At 55.8% G+C, this 26,470-nt stretch overlaps 1 protein-coding gene across 20 annotated transcripts in view; it reads right to left on the minus strand.

Annotated features, from left to right (window-relative positions):
* MYT1L (myelin transcription factor 1 like) overlaps positions 1–26,470 on the minus strand; it is a 403,728-nt gene that overhangs the window by 64,273 nt on the left and 312,985 nt on the right. For 13 of the 20 annotated variants that reach the window (XM_060410777.1, XM_042242758.2, XM_060410779.1 and 10 more), the window contains 8 exons: positions 21,356–21,446; positions 18,867–18,974; positions 15,184–15,395; positions 7,924–8,174; positions 5,255–5,488; positions 2,547–2,668; positions 2,125–2,187; positions 1,605–1,673 (listed from right to left, as the gene is read on the minus strand). In XM_060410777.1, the coding sequence (XP_060266760.1) occupies positions 1,605–1,673; positions 2,125–2,187; positions 2,547–2,668; positions 5,255–5,488; positions 7,924–8,174; positions 15,184–15,395; positions 18,867–18,974; positions 21,356–21,446 (1,150 nt within the window). The remainder of the gene's footprint in view (positions 1–1,604; positions 1,674–2,124; positions 2,188–2,546; positions 2,669–5,254; positions 5,489–7,923; positions 8,175–15,183; positions 15,396–18,866; positions 18,975–21,355; positions 21,447–26,470) is intronic. The other 7 variants (XM_027964033.2, XM_027964034.2, XM_027964032.3 and 4 more) reach the window with 1 other exon arrangement.

The following is a 26,470-nucleotide window of genomic DNA, read 5'->3' on the forward strand; positions in this document are numbered from 1 at the left end:
AAGGAAGTGCCCACCCTGGAGGAGGAGCCGGTCTGCCTGGAGCTTCAGATCAACACGACCATCTAAGCCCAAAGGCCATGGGGGCAAACCAAGGAGAGCCAGACCCTCCGGAAGCCTGCTCAGGTCTCCAGCTGGAGGCCACCAAGGAGAAGCCGCGCTCCCAGGAAGCTGTCCCCAGGCTGTCCCGATTACAGCTGGCCTGCTGGGACTGGAGACGCCCTCCTCAGCGAGAGGCAGGTGGAAGTCGCCGTGTGCCGCGGTGTTAGCCAAGGTCCGAGTACGGTTAACCCCATTTCAATCGTGAGGGGAACATGGTTTCAAGCCACGGAAAAGGAGGTCTTAACAGAGCGGGCTGGATGGTTCTTGCTAATGCTGTCCATTTGAGGTCCTAAGCTACGTGTCCGCCAGGCACTGCGTGGACGGCTACAGACCGCACAGCCGTCAAGCAAGAGGCTGCCCTCCCGGTGTTTACAGGCCGCCACGAAGAGAACTCCAGGGTCTGGTGGCGGGAGGGCTAGTTCAGGAGGTCACTGAACATGAGCAGGTGGCCTATGGCGCTAGGGCCCTGGACAGGGGTCCTGTAAGAAACGACACGGAGTGAAACAGGGCCTGCACCCCACAGACCGATGCCCTGCTCTGTCGTGGGGTGGGGTCCTGGGGGAGGGAGCCCAATGGGGTCTGAAAGCAGAATTTTCTCTGCATCAGAAGGAAAGCCCTTTCCAAATGAAATGGAAGCCAAGCAATTTGACGTGATGATTTTTATAAAAGGCTAGGTAATTAAAAACGATGACTGGAGAATCTTGGTTCTCATCAGGTTGTGGAAAGCTCGTCTTGCCCTTGTTCTCCTGACAGATACTCGAATGTCCGTTCCAAATAGATGGCAGCAGGTCTTAATACACGGGCTGGGGCTTGGCCTGACTTCTTTCAAAACCTGCCTAGGAGCTGAATGTGAATACGCCCATCTACCTACTTACATCTACAGAGACACAGAGAAGAGAACCCTTAGTCTGGCGGTGTGGATGCGGCCGACCAGACCCACGCTGAAAACCCAGAGACAGTTACAGGTGCAGAGGAGAGGGGGCCACGCTGTGAGTGCTGGTGAAGCCTCAGTGGGGTTATGGCTGCCCTGATGAGCGTCTGTAGCTACGACCACAGTGCACTGGAGGAATTAGCTAGGATCATGGTGGGGTTCGATTACTCATCCTATTTAAATATCCATCCTAAAAATGATCATATTAAGCACTGACTTTTAAAAAAATCAGCTTCTGACTTTTCACATGACAATCACTTCCTTAAAGTCTGGGTAACGCTGTAAAACTCCCCTTCCACGGGCATGCATGTCTGGAGAGAAAATACCTATGCTTTAGGAAATTTGAGACGGAAAGGATGCGATAAGAAAAAGCTAGAGGTAAACGAGAGGGAAAAGGCAGCTGGATAGCCCACACAGGTGACCAGAATCCTCAAGAATGTTCACGCGTGCTGAGTTGAGGCGCTGGTGCACACAGGTGGCTTGGTAAACACATGTTTCTTTGCAAACGACACACCCCTTTTGTTACCACTAAGTGAACAGATTTCAGAAAGAGAGGATTTTTGTTAAATCTTACTTGAGTTCTTGTGAGCTGGTGGCCAGCATACTTCGAATGCTTTTGTCAGCCAGCGGGCAGCCCGACAGACTGTAAGACAGGCCGGGAGAGTCCAGTGAGAAGCCCCGCGGCCCAGCGTGCGTCCCCAACAGACACAACACAGAACTGAAATCAAAAGGTTGGATGCAGAAAAGCGATGGGGAAGTGCTGTACATTGAATTTTGCTGGTGCAACGAACTAATTCATGTTTCCATAGAAATTTAAGGAAGCATGTCTTTGCAGAAACCATTCGAAAAGTGAGATTCAAATATTTGGGCTCTTTGGTCTCAATGTCTGTAAATCATATTCCAAATTTAGGTAGCTTGCTTTGAGATAAAAGACTGTATCGAACGTGTCGATCAGCGTGCTTTTGCAGGTCAACATATAGCACTTGAAGGGGTGACACAGAAGTCAACGTTTGTACTGGGACAGCATTGTTGAGGTAAGCTGAAAACAATAAATTGAAAAGACAGAATCCACCATGAGAAAAATGAAGGCACACCTTCTATGTGAGGCGTAATTACCAGTCACATGACCACTCCCATCACACCTTGGTGTTGGACATCTGCCACCAAACAAAAACAAAAACAGCCAAGTAGTAAGCATGTTTCCCAAAAAGAAAAAAAAAAACTTGAAAAAGGTTTCATTGTTTCCAGTTTAGCTGCAATGTCTGCACGGGGTTTAAGCTGCCTGGAGCCAAGCTGCAGATGCACGGGGTCACATGGAAATGGCGCCTCCATAGCACAGAGCAGCGCTCAGAACAAGCGTCCACGGCTGGCCTGCCGCCCGCCCGCCCGGCCCCTGGGGACACCTGCGCGCTGTGCGTGTCGCATGCTCAGACGGCAAGGCAGATACAGACCCGGGTAGAGGTGAGCCGGAGGAGGGGCTCGGGGGAGCGACCGCCCCGCCGCGCGCCGTGCTTACGTTATCAGGTCTTTCTTGCTCTCCTTGCATGGGGGGTACTTGGGCTTGGGGCTCGGGATGGTCACCTCCCCTGGGTACCTTCTTTCTTCGAGGGCCTCCTGGAAGGGGTCCAAGTCTTCTGGCTGCGGGTGAAACACAGCTTCAGGGCCACAGAAGACACTGGACACACAGACCGGAGGCTGTGTCCCACCCCCGTCCCCCACCCCCCGCCCCGTCCCAACCTTACCCTTAAAATCACAACACACTCTCGTTGCGAGGATGCAAACCCAGTTTCATCCAAAGAGCATCTCTGGTCCATGCGGCACTTGTTTCTCACCACCTGCTCTAAACCCCTAGTTCAGTGCGGAAATTCTAATTCCTGCAGCTGCACGGACAGGAGGGGCAGAGAAGCGGCGGGGCAGCCAAACCAGCTACTCAGTGGACCTTGCTCCCTGGGTTCAAGACCTACAGCACTGTATCCAGCACCGACAGGCAGAGCTTAAGCGTTACGCGCAAAGATACCTGGGGCGCCTGCAATCTCCGCTGAGCGTTCTACACTGCGGAAGTATTCTACACGCTGTAAGTCCCAAGGCAAGGGAAGACCAACGCAGACTGATGCTGTGAGTTTAAATTACTGCTGCTGCTGCTGCTGCTAAGTCGCTTCAGTCGTGTCCGACTCTGTGCGACCCCACAGACGGCAGCCCACCAGGCTCCCCCGCCCCTGGGATTCTCCAGGCAAGAACACTGGAGTGGGTTGCCATTTCCTTCTCCAATGCATGAAAGTGAAAAGTGAAACTGAAGTCGCTCAATCATGTCCAGCTCTTAGCGACCCCATGTTCAGTTCAGTTCAGTTCATTTCAGTCACTCAGTCGTGTCGGACTCTTTGAGACCACATGAATCAGCACGCCAGGCTTCCCTGTCCATCACCATCTCCCGGAGTTCACTCAGACTCGAGTCCATCAAGCCAGTGATGCCATCCAGCCATCTCATCCTGGGTCGTCCCCTTCTCCTCCTGCCCCCAATCCCTCCCAGCATCAGAGTCTTTTCCAATGAGTCAACTCTTCACATGAGGTGGCCAAAGTACTGGAGCTTCAGCTTTAGCATCATTCCTTCCAAAGAAATCCCAGGGCTGATCTCCTTCAGAATGGACTGGTTGGATCTCCTTGCAGTCCAAGGGACTCTCAAGAGTCTTCTCCAACACCACAGTTCAAAAGCATCAATTCTTCGGCGCTCAGCCTTCTTCACAGTCCAACTCTCACATCCATACTGGAAAAACCAGTATGACTACTGGAAAAACCATAGCCTGGACTAGACGGACCTTAGTCAGGCAGTATTAAAAAAATTTTTTTTAATAGAATATTCTTTGGCTAAGAGGGGCCCTTTGCAGTAACCTAGAAATTCCTATAGACGGCGATGTTCAGCAAATGTGTTTCCTGAGTGCAGGGTTTCCCTTGTGTGACACTTGACGAGGGCAAAGCTGCTGTCTTTACGGGGGCTTAATTTTAATTAAAATAAATTCAGAGATTCAACTACCATACCTTATTTGGTAGTAACGATTTAACATTGTAGGAAAGAAAAAGTCCTTTGGAATTTAGCTTGCCACTCAGATTCTATTCTCCTGGATACTTAAATCAATTTGAAGAATAAACACAATGGCTTCAGATGCAACGGCCTTATAAACAGGCACCTTCCCTGACAATTCCTACAAGTGGCTAATGCTTCCTCTTTATCCACCTCTCTGTTTCTGTAAGATGCTATCGCTTTGATGGTGGTCTCCCTATTGTGTTCAAAAAGAATTTTCATTTTTCAGGGAATAAAGGAGATGTCATAACTTTCAGAATTGAACACTGGAGAAAAAGTCAGTCTAATAACAATTCTTTTTTCATTTATTTTCTTAGCCTAAAGAAAACTGTAATGATTTTAATGATTTGAATTTGAAAATTGTAACTACTTCAAAAATACATTCTTGACATAGGTATTTTGGTGATGCTGTAGTCAGCAAAGATTTGGGTGACTACACAAAAATAATTCATTCTAGGCTCCAGGGCGCTCCTCTGCATATTTTGGGTGTTTTGGAGAACAGACCCCGTCCTTCCCTGGGGGCTCAGGGGGTAAAGAAGCCGCCAGCAATGTGGGAGACCTGGGTTTGATCCCTGGGTTGGGAAGATTCCCTGGAGAAGGAAATGGCTACCCACTCCAGTGTTCTGCCCTGGAGAATTCCATGGACAGAGGAGCCTGGTGGGCTGCAGTCCACGGGGTCACAAAGAGTCAGACAGGACTGAGTGACTTTCACTTTCAGTTCCCTGTCCCTAGCTTCAAGGAGCTAGCGAATTAGCAACACAGAATTAAACATGTAAGCATTTAAGAGTCTTCTTATAATTCCTTGCCTGCAAGGAAAACCCTGCATTCTATCAATTTATCACCCAGAAAAATGAATCGGTAAGCTGTTCGCACATTTTCTTAGAGAAATCATTTGCAACAAAACACACTCGTTGGAAAATAAAATTCATCGTTCAAAGGAGTCAATGGTTTGTTTTGCTCTCATCAATGTTACTCCCAAACCTCTCCTGGGTTAACCAAAAATGTCTTCTAAGCTCCAGTCAGCTAAAAGTCATATTTAAAGGGAAAAGACCCTTTTTGCTAAGGTGTGCACCCACGGCATTTTCCCTCAGCGGTGCCCGCTTGGTGGGCTGGGTGGGCGGGGGCGGGGGTCCACGAAGGGGACGTACGGTCATCTCTTTGGACTCGTCCTCGTCCATCCTACGGGGCTTCATCTTGGTGTAGTCCACGGGCAGGTCCCAGCAGTCCCCTTCACTCAGCTGGAAGCACCGGCTGCTCACCACTGCCTGCTGGGGGGACATGGGCTCCAGGGGCGTCAGGATCGGGCAGCAGCCTTCCCGCGGCCGCTGCTTGTTCATGCTCAGGTCCAGGGTCCCGTTCTCATCCACCTCCATGTCAGGGTTCTGCAAGATGGAAGGACAAGCTGACCACACGCATCTCCCCTCAGACCACAGCCCTTCCGCCAGGACAGAATCCAAGCCTCAGATGTCTCAGGGCAGCCTCACGTGCAAAAGCTCCCCAGGTGAGAGAAGCGGTCCCCTCATCCGTCCTGCTCCCCGCGCTGTGAAAGCTTGAAACTGGCTGGCAGGTGCACAGGGCATCCATCTTTCTGCTTATCTACGGACCACCTCTCACTCTCTCTTGCCTCTTATCCACTAATCTATCATCTCTCTCTCACTTAACTATCATAGATCTGTATCTTTTTTCCCTAATATGTCTCTGCTTTTAGAAATAAGCCTCACCAGAAGAAAAACAAATGCCTGATTTCAATTTTATCACAGTTCAAAAAGAGATCAGAAATGGATGTGTGTACAAATTATACATATATACGTAAAAATGTACACAGACTTAAAATTCTCCTTTAGTTTCACTGATGCTAATACTCCCAGACTTGGAGATGAAGAAAATACAAGAATTTAGAGGGATGGAGGAGAGGAACTATAATTTACTTCCTTTTTTTTGGGGGGGGGGGAATCAAACTGAGTCCTATCAGGTACAGGCTCTGGGAATACAGTAGTGAACAAATCAAAACAAAACCCCACACACAGAACTTACTTTCCAACACAAAACCTTATCATATGTGAGAAAGAGGATTTTCTATTTTAAGGCAGGGAAATGTGCAATCACAGCACAACACGATTCCACAGCAGTGATCACGGCTGACCTGCTTAAGGGTCAGCAAACCTGCAGTTTAGTCACCCAGCTTTGCAAAAGCCAAAGAGGTACAGGGTGAGGGCTTTCTTTTCTTTCTTTCTTTCTTTCTTTTTTTTTTTTTTTTTTGATGTTTTAACAGATCAAGAATCCCTGAGAATCCTCCTCTCGGGAATGGGGAGAGAAGGGAAGGGCAGATGGAGGACAGAGGAAAGAAAAATCAAAATACCCCCGACAATCCTCCATTTTTTCTCCCCCAAAGAGTCATACTCTCTTGAGCAGTTTGATGTCAGAGCTGGCGCGAACGCCGCTGCCTACTCAAAGGTCTGGCGCCTCTTTCCTCAGGATGCCACAGCAGAGGGATGGTGCCTGGCACCAGCCTCCGCCTCCGGGCTGTTACGGGGTGAATCCCAGCGCACTATGCTGCCTGAACCCTCCTTGCCACAGTGCACCTCTGGTTTCCAGCTTTCAGACTAATACAGCCTTCACCATGTCGGACTGTAATTCCCTTGGTCTTATTTATATTTAATAAAGCGAAAAAAAAAAAACAATCGAAGGGGCTATTGTCTTTTGTTTTTCCCCTTGCCACAGAATTTCCTCCATTGCAGCCTGGCATTTTAGCAGCCCTGATGACCATGGAAATTGCATGCCCCTGACACTCCTTCAAAATCCAGGAATAAAAATATTAATAGAGAAGAAAGCATTTGCAAGACATAAAATTACTGACCTTTCTCCATTCACACAAATCACACCTATTTCTAACAACTACGGTCAGTGTGGTGTGCTCGGGAGCGTGCCCAGCGGCGCTGGGTGACGGGACGGCCCTTTGTTCTGGAGACGAGAGCCGCCCGCTCGCCGGCGTGGGCAGGACGCGCTAGCGCCCGGGCCCCTGGCCGCCTGGCGGCCTCTCTGGGCAGCTCCGGGCGCGGCGGGGCCGAGCGACTCCCTCTCCTGCCGGGAGCCGGTCACGAGGACCCGCCCTGGCCCTGCTCACCGCTTTGGCATCTGCGGCGCTCTGAACTAATGGAAGCTGACTGTAATTGCTTGGCTGGGAGCCCGCGGGGAAACGGGAGTTTTGCCCTTTCTTTGTTCCCCAGCTCTGGGCTGGAGGGCGCGGTCCAGCCCGCCCGCGGCGGCCTCCGCCCGCGGCGCTGCACACCCTCCTCTGATTAAGGGCGGGGGCGCAAGGCCCCTCGAGGTCCCTAGTCTCCGTGCTGCCCTCGGGATCGCCAGGAGGGGAGCCAGGTGTGGGTCCTAAAAGGGGGAGGGGCGGTGCTCCTAAATGCACAGGTGGACTGATCTGGAAAATGTGTCCCCAGGGCCCTGGGCAGTCAGGCTTCCTCGGAGCAGGGCCGGGGGACGTGCGGTCTGCGCGGGCGTCTGCGAAGGAGGCCGCGGGGGGCGCCCGGCGGGACCTCCGGGTCGGGGCCGGGAAGGGAGGTGGGGGTGAGGGTGGGCCGAAGCCCCGCCCAGGTGCGCCCCGCCCCCAGGTGTGCCAGGCCCCGCCCCCAGCTGAGCTCCGCCCCCAGGTGTGCCAGGCCCCGCCCCCAGCTGAGCTCCGCCCCAGGTGCGCCAGGCCCCGCCCCCAGGTGCGCCCCGCCCCAGGTGTGCCAGGCCCCGCCCCTCCCCAGCTGAGCTCCGCCCCCAGGCGCGCCAGGCCCCGCCCCCAGGCGCGCCCCGCCCGTACCCGCGCGGCGCACAGGTCCTGCGGCTTGGTGGACAGGTTCTGCGGCATCTCGCGGCAGCGCGTGGACAGGTTGAGGATGGCCGTGGCCGCCATGTGGGCCGCCTCCACGTCGTGCGTGTAGTCGAAGCTGCTCTTGCTGCACGTGCTGCTGGCGCTGCTGCCGCCGCCGCAGCTCAGGTTGCTGCTGCTGCTGGGCGCGTAGGTGCTGGTGGTGCTGCTGCTGGGGCTGGCGTCCTTGCAGTACCGCTTCGCTGGGGAGACAGCGCGCGGCGGTGACTCGGGGGCCCCGCCCAGGCCCGCGGCCGCAGAAGCGCGCCCCGCGCCGCCCGCCCGCCCTGTGCGCCCACACCTGTGCGTCGGTCCCCAGGGGGACAGGGCACCTGCCACCAGCTAATTCCCTGAAAGAAGCCTGGCTTCTCCTGCGTTTTCCTTCTTTCCCATTGTGTGGGCGGAGCCGGGAGCCCGCAGGAAGAGCACCCAGGCTCTCAAGGAGGGGGCTAGGGCAGGGGCGCTTTGGAACGGATCCCTTAAAGGCCAGCCCTGGTTCGGGCGCAGCCACTGAGACGCATGGGCAGCTACTGGCCGCACCAGCGTGACCACAGCCCAAGGCTGGCTCCTGTTTTGGCTGCTCACCTACTCTCACCGGGAGACGGGGAGCCTGCAGCCCACTCATCCCTCTAGAGGCTGGACGGCCTGTCCCGCCCGGCGAGGCCGAGCAGCCCTTTGGGGCGGCCTGTCCTGTGCAGAAGGCCCAGATGCACAGGGAGGGCTCTCGTGGGTCTGCGCGCACCCGCGCTCTGGGAAGGGTGGGCCCTGCCGCTATGCCCTCCTGTGCATCCCAGCCACCAGCTTCACTCAGGGATCCTTCTGAGCTACCAGCCAGCCTCCCGACCACCCACTCGGGCCCATAGGGCAAGGGTGGCTTCCGGGGCTGTTTGCACCTCCTTTAGCGCAAGGACGGGAAGATGACCGACGGATGACTGATTAGGATGTGCCCGGGGTCATTAAAGACACAGGATGCCCTTTGCTTAGGAGTCAGCAGCTCGCCTGACCCTGCAGAGGGGGCGGGAATTACTCCGAGGGGAGCCCCGAGGGAGCCAGGAGAGCTGACTGCAGGGTCTGCAGGGTGCCACCCCCTCACAGGGCACAGGCCCCTTTGCAGGGAGCTCAGCCATCACCCTGACAGAGGCCGAGGTGCGGGGGAGCTCAGAGGGGGCTCCAGCCCTGTTCAAGGCTGCCTGTGTGCACGTGAGAGCCCCATCAAGATCATTCTGGCAGACAAGTCACCTCTCCCGAAAGAGGGAGGGGACACTGCTCCCCTGTCCTCAGTATTGCCATCCTGGTGCCTGCAACCTGGCGCCCCGCCCAGGTGTGGTCAGCAAGTGACTGCAGCCTCACAGCCATCACTGCTGGTCATCACAGCATCCCCAAGAGCGGCCCCAAAGCGCCCTGTTGCGACACGAATGAAGCACGGACTGTCACCATCGACACCTTCCGACCTGGGACGGAAGACTGAGCTTTCCTGACCCCAAGGACGTGGCGTGGGGAGGCTCTGCACGTGTAGCCGCCTCAGGGAAGCTGCCGGCCTTGGCTCAGCCCACGTGTGGGCGCAGGCTCAGTTCACACCCTCGCACCCGCCCAGTGCGAGGAACGCCTTCCATCCTGCTCATCAGACTCGGTCAAGCCCGAGGACCAGTCCTCACGCTTGTGTGTGTGTCTGCCCTTCTTCCCTCCTCTCTCCCCCGTGAGCACACCTGCTCAGCGCCGCAGACAGAGCAGGGGGCCCTGGTCTCCCGTCTGAGCACAGGCGGGGAGGCTGGGGCCGCGCGGGGGCACCTCCAGTGGGTTCTGTAAACAAGCCAGGGCAGCCGGCCCCTCGGCAGCTCACAAGACTTGCCGAAAGGACTCAAGCTTGTGGCTTCACATCGTTTACAGTTTTGTTATAAAAACATGAATATTAAAAACTGGGAGAAATGAAATACCACTTAGGACGGATTTTTTTCCCTTTAGTGAAAAGAGGGATTTTTTTTTCTGGTTCAGGAAAAGAAATATGGTCCACATAAATAAGAAAAAAAGTTTAGTTTTGCAATGAGGGGATTTCAGTTTCTAAAACAAAGTAAACGGCATACGTGTCTCTCTGCAACAGATTGCACTCCGCAACTTCTGGTAAAAGGCACTGACTTTACCAAATATTTAAATGGGAAGACTCCACTTCCTCTGGATTATGCCAAGCTGATGGGCCTCGTCCAGAATTTTAGCAGCTGATGGAACTGGACAATTTACTGATGTGCCCGTCAGCTCACATGACCCAGAAGGAAGGCGAGCAGAACATTTGTTTCACAAGCATCCTTTCCCTGCGGGCCATCAATCATGTATTCTTTGCTCCAAATGCAAATGAGAGTCTGTGTACTTCAAGTCTCTCAGATAATGAAGCTCTTTGGTTTTAGTCATTATTTCCTATTTGCAGAATATTTACAAAGCTGTTAGTGTCAGTAATCCTTATGACCAATCACACGAAGAGCCGACTCATTGGAAAAGCCCCTGATGCTGGGAAAGATTGAAGGCAAAAGGAGAAGAGGGCGGCAGAAGGTGAGATGGTTGGATGGCATCACTACCTTAATGGACGTGAATCTGAACAAACTTCAGGAGACAGTGAAGGACAAGGTAGCCTGGCGTGCTGCAGTCCATGGGGTCGCAAAGACTTGGATACGACTTAGCAACTGAACCACAGCACACTCAGAGCTTCTGGGGCTCACTGCGTGGACACCAGGGGGCGCCACAGCGCTCTACCACGCTCCCAGCCCTGGGGCAGACCCCTTCCACTTTAACCAAGTAAAAACGTGCTTTCTTTTTCTTTTGACAAAGCTATTTTCCATCAAAGCTTTTCCCAGTCAACCAGCAAACAAATGCACTCCTGTCCCTTGGATGCCAGTGCATCCCTGGACTCAGGAGACAGAACAGCTTCCACTCCAGAGACAGGCCCTCGCATTTACGACGTCAGGAGTCCACCTGATCTCACCCGTGCTGACAAGGTCCTTTTCAAGTGCCCTGCCCTCTCGTGCAGGAAAAGGAACAGCAGGTTGGGGTTTCCAGTGATTGAAGATGATGAATTAGGAAAACAACCAACCACCTTGCAACTTAGTCTACTCTGCCTGAAAGACTCTTACGACGTGGGTGTGTTGTCCTCCTGAATTACCATTTTCTGTAGGGAGTAGATCACTATGGCCTTCCGACCCGAATTTCTGTGAAAGGCAGACAAAATGGAGCACAGAGAGAGATATGCTTCCTGAGGATCCGCCCCCCGTTTGGGCCTGTGTCCCCCTCAAGTCTGGCTGGACTTTCCCGTAAGCAAGCTGAGACATGGATGTCGAGTCCTCAGGGTAACAGCCGCACCTCCCGAAGGCAGTTTGCTCATGCAGTTTAGGGTTTATCACGTCTAAACCAGGGCTGGATTCTCAGTGGTCTCCCGCCTGCTCGCTCACTCTGGGTGTCCTCTGCCCAGCTCCTGTCTGCCCAGGCTTCACCTGCCAGTGGGGTTTGGGTCTCGGGAGATAGGACATGGGACCCAGCACTGCAGGGGGAGGCCTGGACCCCTCCTTCTGCACGAGCAGGTCTGAGGAGGCTAGGGGCAGGTTTCTGAGTCCAGGCGCGATCTGTCCCAGGGACATGGCTGGGGATGAAGCTTCTGGAGGTGGAGGTGAGTGTGGGGGGCAGGAGAACGGGGAGGCAGGTCTCCTAGGGAGAGGCTGGCCTGAGGGTGGGGTGGAGGCAGGGAGGCCTGGCCCAGAGGATGGGACCTGGAGGCCCAGGAGGGCTCGCCCAGGGACCCTCCCTACTCCAGTGATGAGGCCTGGGCAGGAAGCACAGGCGATGGGGAGGTGGGAGCATCAGAGACAAGACCTTTGAAGAGCAGCTGCTGCTCAGTTGCTGAGCCGTGTCTGACTCTTTGCAGCCCCGTGGCCTGCAGCACACTAGGCTCCTCTGTCCTCCATCTCCCTGACTTTCCTCAAACGCATATCCATTGCATCGGTGACGCCATCCGACCATCTCGTCCTCTGTCATCCCCTTCTCCTGCCTTCAATCTTTCCCAGCATCAAGGTCTTTTCCAATGAGTTGGCTGCTTACATCAGGTGGCCAAAGTATTGGAGGCTCAGCTTCAGCATCAGTTCGTCCAATGAAAATTCAGAGTTGATTTCCTGAACAGAGAGTGGTTAAACAATGGTCAGGAGAACGTGGAATTTGGGAATAACCCAGAGGGAGGCTCAGGAGAGGGGCCCGCACGGGGCTGAGAACGTAGGCTTTTAACAAAGCCTGAGGGTGGTGAGAAACTGCTCAGAGACACAGCGGGATGGCTTAGACCTGGTCAGAAGCTTTTTCTGTGAAGGGCCTGGCAGTGGTGGAGGCTTGGCGGCCACGAGGTCCCTGCTAGAACTGCAAGTCGGGCTGTTCCGTGAAACAGCCGCCAGCGATACGGGTGAGGAAAACTGCTTCTGAACACTGACATTCGGATTCTTCTTTTGTTTTTTTCCCCCCATCTATTTTAAAGTGGAAATGCCATTCTTAGCTCACCATAAAACAGGCCTGGGGGGAGGCGGGGAGGTGCCAGCCAGGGGCTGCTGAGGCGCAGGGCTGGCAGCCTGCAGGGCCTGCCCCCTCCCACGTCACCTCCGCACCGGGATGCCCGATGTTGGTGTCCTCCTCCCCGAGGCTGACACAAAGTTGTCTCCTCACCGCCTCAGGCCATCCTGTCCCTTCTCTCACACGCCTCAAGTCCTGCCTCGCCAGCTGGCTGGCCGCTTTCACTCCCTCGTGGGTTTCCTGCCTGCTGGTAGCTTCCACTCAAGACCAAGTTTAAACGTCACCACTTTGGTAAGACTCGTGCTGATCCCTTCAGGCAGCATGGACCCCTTGCTTCACTGTGCCTGGGTGCGCTCCACTGTCTTCTGTTTACACACAGCCTCTTCCTTGAAGCTTGTCATAAAGAAAGAAGAGGGAGAAAATGGATAGACGTATGGTGGACAGATAGTGGGCCCATGGACGGATGGATAGAGAGAGAGAGGGACAGACAGACAGGTAGATGAGAGACGCAGATAGCCACTGCTGAGAGTATGGGAGAACGTGGGTGAATAGATCGATGTTTGTTGACTGTCCTTGGCCATGGTTGGTGGAATGTGAGGGACGACCCCAGAGCCTGGGGCAAGAGTCCTGCTTGCACCCCAGCCCCTGAGCCCCACGCCTAGGCGTTATGCTCCCCTCCCGCAGCGGAGGTGCCACTGTCTTTGGGGGCAATGGCCCCGCCATCGTGTGCCTGGGGCACGCCTTGGAGACAGCCCTTTCGGGGGCGGCCACAGACGCCGGTCACGCCACGAAGGCTGCCTTTCCCTTTCCCTTAGTTCCTGGAAGACCTGGCGCTGAAGTGTCTCTTCTGTGTTCTTTTAATTTGGGGATCAGCTGAAGAGCAGAGCAACAGCAGGGGTCTTTTCTGGGGGGCCAATGATATGTGTAGGTTCCCCTCCGTAGCCTTGTTGGCTGAGCTGCACGTAGTCAGCCAGCAGGCTGGAACAATTGCTCCCTCCGCTTTCAGGGAAACCACCACATGGGAGGATTCGCGTGTCTAGCAGCACTAGGCTACGAAAGGAAGAGCTGAGAAAGAGCACAGTGATCCTGGTCACGACCTCACAGGTCCAACCAGAACAACACAATGGAAAGGACAGGAAATCGGGTCTCGCAGGACAGCAGCACAGGCCGTGTGCAGAAGTGGCCACCAGACCCTATAAAACGGCAGTGAACTGGGGACCCTTAGACCTTAACTGTGTGGCTCAAGAGTTCAAGTTCTTCAGACCCCTCATTAGCATCAAATGAATGAAGTTATAACAAAGCCTGAAGTTAGCAAATTATTACCACAAAGCCCTCAATTATTATGTCATACCCTAAGCCACTCCCTTTTCTCCGCTTCCATCTTTGTTCCTATGTATTTAGAACTGATACACGCAAGGGTAATCAATCTGAGATACATCAAAGAAATATTACATTTCATTCACCATGCAAATTAATTGCTATTAGTGTAAAGAATGATTAAAATAATGTAGAAAAATGTGCAGCAACTCATATGGAATTGTAAAAAGGTTTTGGAACTCCCCAAGCATTCAATTTAAGTGGATTTTTTTTAGTGTGCTGTGAGTTTAATTAAATATCTTTTTCAGAGAGCTGCTCCGAAATCTTCCAAACCCTTTCTCCTGGCCTCTGCTGGAGAACACCAAGATAAGACTCCTAAATCGCCCAGAGTACACAACCCGCATCCCCATCGGTAACATCTGCCAACTAAGCCCATATATCCTAGAACTGAAAGTAGAAACGTGGTTAGATAGATGCGGAAAGTCACAGAACGCAGTCTCCCCCTGTGCTTCAATTACTTACCAAATTAGCTCTGTGAGGACATGGGAACTAGTCTGTTTAGAGTTTGCACCCCTTCTTGTGGGTTCAAATATGCGTGAGTGAAAATAAACGGCCTTTCCCCCTGAAGCGCACGTTTCCCTATTTCTGGGCTCTGTTTTGCTGGTGGACACAGAGGCAGCCACGAGCGAGGCCAGTGAGAGAGTCACAGAGCCAGGACAGGAGGCGCCCCGGGCCCCACCCTGGGGTCTGAGCTACTGGAGGAAGGCTGGTGGGGCCCGTGGGAGCTGCGTGTTAGGGTCACTAGCGACTTTTTAAACGCTGCCCACAGGGACCACGTCTGGGGAGTCAGATTTAACTGGTCTGGGGTGCAGCCACAGACATGAAAATTTAGAAATCTCCCCAATGAATGCACCACGCATCCCGACTTGAGAACAGGCAGGGAGCACAGAACTCTCCGGAGAACCACGGACTCCGGGCAGCTACCCCGGCTCTCCTGGCTTTGTGTCGGGGCGTCTATCAGAGGAAGCTGGTGGAGATGAGGGCATGTCTCAGCAGCGCCGCGGAGCAGACGAGCCCACAGCTGTCTGTCTCCACCACCTGCCGGCGCCTGGACGACGCTCTTCCCTGGGGATGACGGGGAAGGGGTCTCCCTCCCTCCCTGCCCCCCTCCCCCTCCGAGGACCTGCTCGCCCACACCTGCGGGTACCTGGGGCCGCAGGAAACCCGCCTAGGCTGCGGGCGTGCTTTCCTTGGTGCCCAGCGAGCGACCCCATGCTCGGTCGGTTTGTAGGCAATGGATATGCACAACAACAACATTATCAATGGCAAGCGTGACGCTCATGTAGAAGAGGGGGCACCTCCTACCATCGAATCCTTTGGGGGATATGTCCCTGGTTTGCACCTTGGGAGCTATGGCCCGCTTGCCGTAAGTGTGGCTGTCGTAAGTGTTGTACTCAAACGAAGTCTTGGAATATTTCTCCAGCTCTTTGGCCAAGTTGGAGCGAGGCGTGGTGGTGGGCACGCTGTTTCTGTAGCCGTAGTGTGGGATCTCCAGCTGCTTTACAAAGCACATGGGCCTGGAAGCAGAGAGAGAGAATGGACAGCTTGCTTTCTCACGGCCACACATGAGACGTGGTTCATCTTAAAACGAGAACATCTTGTTTCTTAGCTGTGTTAAGAAACCGGAATCTCGTGCTAAAATCCCAGTTCTGTTTTCTTGAGAAAAGGCCAAGCATGCTGTAATGATACAACATTAAATTGGCTTCTGCCAAGACGCCGACTTTTTGGAAATAAAAAGAACAGAAAATAAAACACTTAACCTTTGCCCCTGCCCCCTTTTTTCTTTTCAGAGTCTAAGAAAGTGTGGAGAAGACGATGCAAAGTGAATGTGGGAAGGGATCTCAGATCCCTGGGTCTCCTTTTGTGGGGCTTTCAGACAGTGCTGCAAGCGTCACGCAGGGCGAAGCGAGAGAAGAAGCTCCCTTAACAAAATATGAGGAAGTGAGAGAGACAGTCTCAAGGATGTGGAAGATGCTACAAAGAAATGTTTTCTGCTGGACAATAGAATGGAACGTGTCCTGATGCGCTTGGCAAATATTGCCATGTACCTTCAATGCCATCGCCAGGAGTCATCCCTTTTTCTACACTGCGGAATAAAATATTTAAATGGAAGAACTCTCGGTCACATATTCATGAACATTCTATCTTGCTTTTCGTGTATCCATCTATCTCAAAGGACCTTCTAGACTTTTAAAAAAATAATTTTAGATTTACAGGAAATTGGTGCAGAGAATTCCCTTAGACTCTTTGCGCCAAACTTCTCTGTATGTTAACAAGTTTATCTATCAAATCACCAACACACTTACTTTGACATCATTAATTTACCTTATTTACTTCTTCTCAAATCACCAAAAAGTTGTAACAGTTAGTTAAATGTCTATTATTTGGGGCATTTTAGCAGGCAGTGGGGTGGGTCATAAATGAAGAAAGCTTAGGCCTTGCCCTCCAAGGTCACCTGGACTGTGATCTTGTTTCAGGAGCCCAAGGGCTCTCAGAGTCCTGGGGAATGGAGGACACCCGGGGCCATGAGAGCCCGTTCAGTTTTAAGGGAGAAGGTGGAGTTCGTCAAAGTTAAGATCCAGGACGGGGCAGGAAACACACCAGGAACATTGAACGATAAGGAACAAGAAAGGCCAGCACCTCTCTGGGTGCAGCAGGAGGCAGGGTGGGCCGGCCCAGGCTGGGACTGTCCATTCGCCCGGGACAAAGGACGTGGGCGTGGAAGGCATGACCCCTGAGCCCTGAGGAGGCGGGAGCAGCTCTGAGGGAGGGTGCCTGCAGCAGAGGCATCGAGGAGGGACATTTGGTGACGAGATGGAGCAGGCGCTGGGGCCTGAGCAGGGCTCTGTGTGTGGGGGGCGTGGGGCAGGACCGCAGCCCCCACCTAAGTGGCAATGACCTGTCAGGCCACCTGCCTGAGACTCTTAGAAGCATAAGCAGCTGAACGATCGTGGGTTGAAATTCTCCTCCTTCCTCCTGTCTTCCCGTCCCCCCGCCACCCCAAATGCACGGCCCCTCGTGAAGGCATTTGGGGAGTGTGAAGTGACCAGACGGGCCAGGGCCTCCAGACCCGCTCACGGCCGGGCCATCAGTGTCGAGCTGCACCCCTGGGGGCTGCAGAGCCGAGCCCAGCCTGGCCGGCCGTGCCTCCTGCACCGCTGAGGGGCTGCTGCCCCCAGGCCTGTCCTCATTCTGCCTCTTCACTCCTCGCCCAAGGCTGGGGGGAGGGTCATCGCTGCAGATGGGCTGGCCCAGGGCCTCCTGTTTCACCGTCACTGGACGTGGCTTCCCATCACACTACGTGGAGAAAGGGGCCCAGGCTCGGGGGCAGAGAGGAGGCCTCTCTGTGAACTAGGTCAAGTCTGTCACTTCCGATGTGTCTTATCCGTGCCACGTGGCCAGTGAGCGCCTCAGTGAGAGGCAAGCTTGGAGCCGAGCCCAGGATGGGGGAAAGGAGGTGGGCATGGGACCTGTCCAGCCCTGGGGGGCCTGTGCAAGGGGAGGGGCCTGAACAGAAGCCCCCCTCCATCTCTCCGTTTCCTCAGACTCTCCTGTGGTTAATCGCTCCTCCCCAAATGCACACTGCCGGGGTCAGGGAGGGGGGACGGACGCCTTTGGTGCGGGCGTACCTGTAAGCACGCTGAGTCACGGGCACCTGGGGACACGTTAGGTGGGCAGCGACCTCGAGGAGAAACGTCTAGAGGGGCGCACCCCAGAATTTACTGAGCTTTCTCTCTAAACAGTAGGATCATAGAAGGCTTTTATTTTCTTATTTCTGTCCAGTGAAGCATTTCTCATTTTCTGTAAAGATTTTAACTTTTCTATTGAGAGATAAAACGGAGTTTAATGACTATGGTAAAATCCTTTCAGGAAGATGGGAAGTGATACGTGACAGAGCCAGGGAGGTGTTCGCATCGTTTCCTAGTGGCTTTTTCCAGGTGATTTATCCCAAAGAAATAGCAGAAGCAAAGTCTCGTGCGTGTGTGTGTGTGTATCTGTGTGGGTGCATCTCGATCTGGGTAGGTGGGTGTGCATGTCTGTGCAAATGTGTGTGTGTGCAGGCGTCCGTGTACATGTGCGCCTGTGTGAGTGCGTGTGGGCACTGTGTGCGAGCACGTGTTTGTGTGTGTCTGTTGTGTGTGACATGTGTACGTGTGTGTGTGTGCAGATGTGCGTGTTTGTGCAGGTGCGAGTGTGTGCACACGTGTGCGTGTGTGCTTACTGCTTGCCCTTCCGGAGTCAGCTTGGACTGGCCCTCAGTGCCAGGCTAGAAGCCCTTCCAGCATAGGTGTGCCCCGCCGTGGGCACCAGCAGCTGCGGGGATCACGGTGCAATTCTCGTAAGGACGGGGGGGCTGCTGCTGTGGCCCTGACTAAACATGGAGGGCGACCAGCTTGCCCCTGGGCGAGGGCTGGAAACGAGTGCTGAGGGAAGCGAGGCTTCTTCCTCACTGGCCACAGGAGCCGTCATGAAGGTCGCAGTGAAGGGTGCCAGGTGACCTCTGCCCCACCCCCGTCTTCACGGCCAGCGACCAAGTGGCTTCAGGTAAGTCGTCGGCCCCTGCGCCCTGCTTTCCTCAACGCCGAGCGGGGATGTTGACACAGGTGACATCATCCCGCCCGCCTCCTGGGGGCATCTGAGGACGGGACGCCCTTGGAACGCAAAGGTTGGAGCGGGGGTGCTGCCTTCTCCCCCAGATTGAGGTGCAGTGACTTGGGGCGCCCCGTGAATTCTCTAGCTGCCTTTCTGGCCAGGGCCTGGAGCATCAGGGCCAGAGGAGAGCCAGAGACGGCTCCCTCTGCACCCCCAGGGCTCGGGGAGACCCAGGGGTGCTGGATGGCACCGGTGGTGGGGCTCAGGGCCCCAGTGGGATCTCCTCACTGAACCGGCTCCCCCGCCCTGCGCCAGGCACGGCCACCCCTCAGGGGCGTCCGGGTGCCCGTCCCGTGGGGAGGGCTGTGCAGGGATCCCGATGGCACGTCCAGTACCTGAGCACTCGGTCCGAGGCCTGGCTGGACTTGGACACGTCACAGCCCTGGTGCTTCTCCTGGGCCTTGGCCAGTTTCTCTGCTGCAGCAATAGGGCATCCGGAAAGGCTGCAAAGACAGGGGTCTAAGTGTCCTCCTCAGCGCCCCTCATTGACCCCATCAGTTCCTCCCTCCCTCCCTCTCACAGCATCAGGCTCCTGAGCCTCAGGGATGGAGTGAACCAGGAAGGGGCTTCGCATGTTTGCCCCCAGCTCCAGCAGACATGCTAATGGCCGCGTCACATCAGCAAATGCACAGCCCCTTTCAAGGATGACAGAACAGAGGCAGAATCCTTCAGGGGACACAGAATCTTAGACACGGCGTCCGCTCTGGGATGCTCGCTGGGGAACTGACCACTGGGTAGGATGGGTTTCTGAAAACCCTGAGTGCAGGGCTCTCTGGCACTTGCTGACCTCAGCACGGTGGACACAGGCTGACCAGCCCAGCTGTCTCCTCCCCAGAAAGATACCCAGAAGGGGGAGGAAGGGAGAAAGATCTCGATGCTCCTGTAAAATGTTTTCTGAACCTAAGTATTGACAGGAAGAGACAGAAGGGTGCTCTTCTGTGTTTGAGCTGATTTTTCGTGAAACCCTGGTATCTGCTGTGTGCATTTCTGCTCAGAGAGCAGAGGCTTCACCCACATACACACAGAGTCCGGAATTGGTGTGATTCTGGTGAGGATTCCGAGGAGCTGATGCTGTCAGCCCTGCAATCAGGCATCAGGGGGCTGATCCAGCCATCGCATCATGGTCCTCCAGAGGACGCCCAGGAACGTCGCTGAGGGGTACAGGTTTGTGACCTCGCTCATTATAAACTTAGCACAAGTACTCGCTCCTTATAAACTTAGCACAAGTACTCCCTCCTTATAAACTTAGCACAAGTACTCGCTCCTTATAAACTTAGCACAAGTACTCCCTCCTTATAAACTTAGCACAAGTACTCCCTCCTTATAAACTTAGCACAAGTACTCGCTCCTTATAAACTTAGCACAAGTACTCGCTCATTATAAACTTAGCACAAGTACTCCCTCCTTATAAACTTAGCACAAGTACTCGCTCATTATAAACTTAGCACAAGTACTCGCTCATTATAAACTTAGCACAAGTACTCCCTCCTTATAAACTTAGCACAAGTACTCACTCATTATAAACTTAGCACAAGTACTCCCTCCTTATAAACTTAGCACAAGTACTCGCTCCTTATAAACTTAGCACAAGTACTCCCTCCTTATAAACTTAGCACAAGTACTCGCTCCTTATAAACTTAGCACAAGTACTCCCTCCTTATAAACTTAGCACAAGTACTCCCTCCTTATAAACTTAGCACAAGTACTCCCTCCTTATAAACTTAGCACAAGTACTCCCTCCTTATAAACTTAGCACAAGTACTCGCTCCTTATAAACTTAGCACAAGTACTCCTCCTTATAAACTTAGCACAAGTACTCCTCCTTATAAACTTAGCACAAGTACTCGCTCCTTATAAACTTAGCACAAGTACTCCTCCTTATAAACTTAGCACAAGTACTCCCTCCTTATAAACTTAGCACAAGTACTCCCTCCTTATAAACTTAGCACAAGTACTCGCTCCTTATAAACTTAGCACAAGTACTCCCTCCTTATAAACTTAGCACAAGTACTCCCTCCTTATAAACTTAGCACAAGTACTCCCTCCTTATAAACTTAGCACAAGTACTCACTCCTTATAAACTTAGCACAAGTGACTAAGTTCATCAGACATGCAAATGACAGTGAAGCTTGTCACAGCTTCCTCTGTTCAGATATGACTTTACGCAACTTCGTGAAGCTGAGACGGTAGGGCAGAAACAATCTGACAGGATCGCTCTCAGGCTATCGGGTAACAAGGGCCTGCTGGGAACTGTGTGAGAGGCCACTTGGCAGAAGTCGGCACGAGGCACGAGCGCGAGCGGGGTCTGTGCCGAGCAGAGAGCGGCTCCTTGGGCCCCTTTCCCGGCCTGTCCCCCCACCACCTTCTTTGCACTCGTGCTGGTGCCTGCTGACACCCACACGGATGACCGGGGTGCCAGCTGGGGTCACGGGGCTGCCAAGTGAGGTCACACTGCGCTCCGTCTGTGCTCTGCAGCTGCCATCCCATCTGATGGGGACAGGAGGGGACCTCCTGACCCCTGGAAGCTAAGGGAGCGGTTCCTGCCTTCCTTGGAGTCGCTGCAGATGGTTACAGCTCCATCCGGGGTCCGACCTCAAGGAGGACACCTGCCAGGGGACTGCCACTCCATCACGAGCTGGGGAGACACCTGCAGACTCGGGTGTCTAAGCCCTGAGCTTTGCCGGGCGCCCCGGGCTGGCTCAGCTCCCCCTCCTGAGGGGAATGCCCAGGGCCCTGCCCTGCAGGGCTGCGCCCCCTCCCGAGGGCACGGGGAGGGGCTTCCCCGATCGGCTCCCTGCAGCAAGGACGCAGGAGCTCTGCTTACCTTCTGTGCGAGTTCCTGTTGCTGTTGACATGCCCTCGCCCCGTGCAGCCTGGAGTGGGACACTTGAGAACATTTTCATGCATGGCGAGAACTTGGCAAGGAGAGGCAGAGAAAACAGCCCAGCGTTAAAACACAGAGATGGTCCCAGGACAAGCATATGCAGTCATTCTAACAAAGGCTGGGTTAGTTTACAACAGACAGTCCTACACACGTCTGAGATGGACATGGGCAGGGAGACACAGGTAGGAAGAAGGGGAGGTAGTCTCCACCTGACTCTGACCAGCATGCAAAGCAGGATGCGCTGGGCGGGAGTGGGGGCTCGGGCAGCGGGAGCGCAGGGCTGCTCCCACCGGGGCAGGAAACCCGGGTCCCTGCGTGGCCCTCAGGCGCAAGCTCGGGGCAGGGGTCAGCCGTGTCGCAGCACACAGATCGGCAGCTTGTAAACACGCCTCTGCCTTGGAAACACACGCAAGGGGGTTGTGGGTGAACAGGCACTCCCAAACCCGAATGTACATACAGAGAGATAGAGGATGACTTCTCATCTAGGAACTGGGCATCCTATTCTTGATTATACAAGGATGGAAGAGCTATGCGGGCCCAGGGGAGACCAGGAGGGAGGTGCAGGGCCTGGCCCACAGGGCGGAGCAGGCCACGCTGTCTGGAGAGCCAGCCCGAGCTTCCCCGAGGAGGTCACGGCCCTGGACAGGTGCTCGAGCGTTCCCTTCTGGTCCTCACTGACCGATCGCTGCCCTGGACGGTGGGGTCCGCCAGGGGTGAGCAGCGCTGTGGCCGCCTCCCCCCCCGGCCCCCACCCGGTGGCCCCTGAGCTCCGTGGGACCAGGGCAGCGAGCGTGCTGACCCTCTGTGGCGAGGGTGCCCTGGCACCTGGCGAACGCCGTCCGCACGAGCTCTGTGCGTCACTTGTGCCTACGGTCCCTCTCATCTCGGGGACCCTCCCTTGCTTCCCCGAAGCCCCTCCATATCCCCCGGCGGGGCCCTGTGCCCCTGTAGCCCTGTCTGTTCCAGCAGCCCAGGCTCGATCCGTGCGGGGCGGCCAGGCGGCTCACTCTGCCAGGACGCGGCCTGAGCAGGAGTCGGGGTCTCCTCTCTGGGGCGTCACCCTGCCCCTGCCACCTGCTGTCTGACCCGCCCGCCTCAGCTCACTTCTTGGCCCCTCCCTGGCACCTGATCACCTTCCCAGCACTGCTCTCGACCTTCCCCGTGACACGGCTTCCTCTCCTCCTGAGACTGAACCCTCCGAGGGCTGAGTCTCCCTGGAGATGGCACAGGTTCCGCTCCTGCCTGCACGGTGGGCCACTCTCTCCTGCCAACGCCCGCTCCGCCCTCCACACCCAGCGTGCCCTGGGATGGGGTCTGTGCTACCCTGGGTCTGCAGGGGTCTCGGCTTCCTCCAGGGCCCAGTCTCCCTCTCGGGAGTCAGCTCCAGCCTCTCTCGGCAAACTCGCTGCCCTCTGCATCACCTTCTGCCTGACTTTTTTCTCAGGCACCCCCTGCACGTGTAGGCCTCTTGGAAAAACCGCCTTCTGCCCCATCCTCTGCCCCTGGGGTGTCTCTGCTCCTGCGTCCCCTCCTCTGCCCACCTTCCTACACGCCTGTGTCCAGACCTCCCAGCCTGGGCTCCTGTTCAGCCTCCTCTCTGAGCAGCTTCATCCTAATTTTACTGATGCTGCCCAGAGCACTGACCTCCTACGTGTCTGACCTCGCCCAGGAGTCCTGGCTGGCAGTCTGGCCCTTGGGGACCGTCACACACAGCGTCTGGCTTCAGCTGGAGAAGTCCAGGCCACCTGACTCCCTGCTGGATGCGCCCTGTTCTGGATTCCCCACCTTGGTGATTGGGGGAGGCTCCCGGGCGTCTTCTCAACCTGTCTCCCTTTCTCCTTCTCACATCCTGTCCTGCCAGCCTGTCTCTGGAGCGTTCCTTGGACCCGACCCTCTGGCACCACCTCCTTCCTGCCTGGCCTCCCACTGGACCGTCACGGCAGCTCTTAGAGAATACCCAGGGCTCCTTCTCAGACAGGACGGCCCGAGCGGCACCCGTGCGGAGCCTGCGGTGGCCCCGGCCCTGATGCCCGCGGCAGCGGCTGGGACTCGCTGGTGAGGTGGGCGCACTGCCTCGTGCACGCGGCCGGCCCCCGCCGAGCCGGGCTGGGGGCTCCTGCCTCATGCGGTGCTCCGTGAGTCCTCTGTGTCTCTAGCGTGGTGTGTTGAAAGCTGGGGTACATACAGGCTGCTTTATGGAATTCAGCTGGACAGGAAAGTGGTTAGGGTGCGCTGCCCCGAAAACAGCTAACAGATCAAAAGTGGGAAAGGACACGCTTCTGTGGAGCTTTGACTCTTGGTCATGTCTATGGCAGAGACTCCTGTATGAGTCCATCTTTGGAAACGACCTCCTGGGGGTGCCCGAGAAGGCGACAGTGACTCTGGTTCAGAGCTGAGTCCACGGCACGTGAACAAGGCACACCCAGCCTGACGAGGGGTCGGGGTGCAGGGGAGGCTGCCCTAGACTGACGCGGCGTCGGGGTGCAGGGGAGACTGCCCTAGACTGACGAGGGGTCGGGGTGCAGGGGAGACTGCCCTAGGCTGACGTGGGGTCGGGGTGCAGGGGAGACTGCCCTAGGCTGACGAGGGGTCGGGGTGCAGGGGAGACTGCCCTAGGCTGATGTGGGGTCGGGGTGCAGGGGAGACTGCCCTAGACTGACGTGGGGTCGGGGTGCAGGGGAGACTGCCCTAGACTGACGTGGGGTCGGGGTGCAGGGGAGGCTGCCCTAGACTGACGCGGGGTCGGGGTGCAGGGGAGACTGCCCTAGACTGATGTGGGGTCGGGGTGCAGGGGAGACTGCCCTAGACTGACGTGGGGTCGGGGTGCAGGGGAGACTGCCCTAGACTGACGTGGGGTCGGGGTGCAGGGGAGACTGCCCTAGGCTGATGCAGGGTCGGGGTGCAGGGGAGACTGCCCTAGGCTGACGTGGGGTCGGGGTGCAGGGGAGACTGCCCTAGACTGATGCGGGGTCGGGGTGCACGGGAGACTGCCCTAGACTGACGAGGGGTCGGGGTGCAGGGGAGACTGCCCTAGGCTGACGTGGGGTCGGGGTGCAGGGGAGACTGCCCTAGGCTGACGCGGCGTCGGGGTGCAGGGGAGACTGCCCTAGGCTGACGTGGGGTCGGGGTGCAGGGGAGACTGCCCTAGACTGATGTGGGGTCGGGGTGCAGAAGAGACTCCCCTGGACTGACGCGGCGTCGGGGTGCAGGGGAGACTGCCCTAGACTGACGTGGGGTCGGGGTGCAGGGGAGACTGCCCTAGACTGACGAGGGGTCGGGGTGCAGGGGAGACTGCCCTAGGCTGACGTGGGGTCGGGGTGCAGGGGAGACTGCCCTAGGCTGACGTGGGGTCGGGGTGCAGGGGAGACTGCCCTAGACTGACGTGGGGTCGGGGTGCAGAAGAGACTCCCCTGGACTGATGCAGGGTCGGGGTGCAGGGGAGACTGCCTTAGGCTGATGTGGCGTCGGGGTGCAGAGGAGACTCCCCAGGCTGCTCTTGGGGAAATGGGGAGTCAGGAGGATCGCTCAGCCGTGAGAAGGAGCGGATGCTCTGCTTCGACATCTCAAAGAAACAGCGCACAGAGAAGCTCCCTGTTCTTCACGCGTCAGCGCGGGGCCCTCCCGCCTTGTTTGTAGATGAGGACTAGTGGCACAGAGCGCAGGTCTCCTGCCCCACGACACGGCCGGTCAGGACTGAACCCAAAGGCCGAGCCCAGTTCTCCATGGAGACAGCTGCGCTCGGGGCTGGGACAGAGGTGGGTTTGGGTCTGAGCTCTGTTCTCTGCTCAGAGGAGCTCAGAAAGTGGTGTGCGTCCTCGGTGCCAGGTGCCGAGCCGATTCCCAGGGGAGGAGGAGGCGCCTGGCCTTCCTGTTCCTCATCTGAAAACAGGGCCAATGCCCCTGCAGGTGTACTGGGGATTGGATGAGTGCGAGCGGGTGCCCGACCCAGGGGTGCTGGGCGGAAGCGGCCGGGGTGAAGCGAGCTGCCTCTGCTCATGTAACACACGGGCGCGGCCTCTCTGCAATTCGCTGCGGCCACAGCCCTGCACCTTCGCTCGCAGGATGGTTCCGAGAGACACGGCCTTCCCACCGCCAGGGGTCACCTGCAAGCCTGCAGCCACAGCAGCTTCTACAAACATGTCATCTGAGAACACTCAGCTCAACCTGTCCTCTAAGCCGCACAGCTTTCTTTGCCCCTCCAAAGCTGGCTGCTGTGACGGGGAAGTCCCCAGAAGGGCCCCTCAACCACCAGCTGGCCGCTGCCGCTTCTCCAGCCGGGCGACGAGTGGTCCCCACTAGAAACCACGTCTTACAGGACGAGGGACCCCCACCGCCTTAGGCCCCAAATCAGGGGCTGACACAGTCTTTCCTGAAAGCGTGCCTTTTCCCTGAGCCATCAGTTCTAATGGTAGCTTCACAGCTGGCACACTTTATGTGTCGAGAAAAGATAAGCAAAAAAGGGGCATCATTTCAGCTCTAAAAGAAAGTTAGTTGTTTTCATAGATGGGTGCATGTTCTCAGAACCTAAGTAGTTCAAACAGATTCGTAAGATCAAATCCAACTCGAGTTAAACCTCCTTAGGATTTTATCGTGTAGAAATGCTGGGACAGCATGAAATAGACACTAAGCGGAATGCTGTTACACATAAATACTGGTTAGCGTGGATGGAGCACTTCAGCTAACTGGGCGAAAGCTACCTCGGAGTCCCTTTTCTTTGGGGGTCAGAGCTGTGGGGCGCGGGGCGGGTGTCTCAGAGGCTATCTAGACTCAGTGCTGCAGTCTGTGGGGAGGAAAGGAGGGAAGTGCCGCGAGCTCGAGATGAAGGCAGGACCAGGCCGTCTGCTCGGGGGCCGTGGCGGGGTGACACTGATGTGGAGCTGGGGTCCGAGGTGGGTGTGCAGGGACCGCACCGAGGGGACGCTGCGGTGGGGGGAGCCGGGGTCCTGGCCGAGCTGCCCCTCGGACAAGGAGGACACACCCGTCGGGCGGCACTGACCGGAGATGGAATGGCAGGCGAGGAGGACGCAGAAACGAGGTGCAGGCGTGTGCGCGCCA

This window comes from Ovis aries, chromosome 2 (genome assembly GCF_016772045.2).
Source record: "Ovis aries strain OAR_USU_Benz2616 breed Rambouillet chromosome 2, ARS-UI_Ramb_v3.0, whole genome shotgun sequence".
NCBI lineage: Eukaryota > Metazoa > Chordata > Mammalia > Artiodactyla > Bovidae > Ovis > Ovis aries.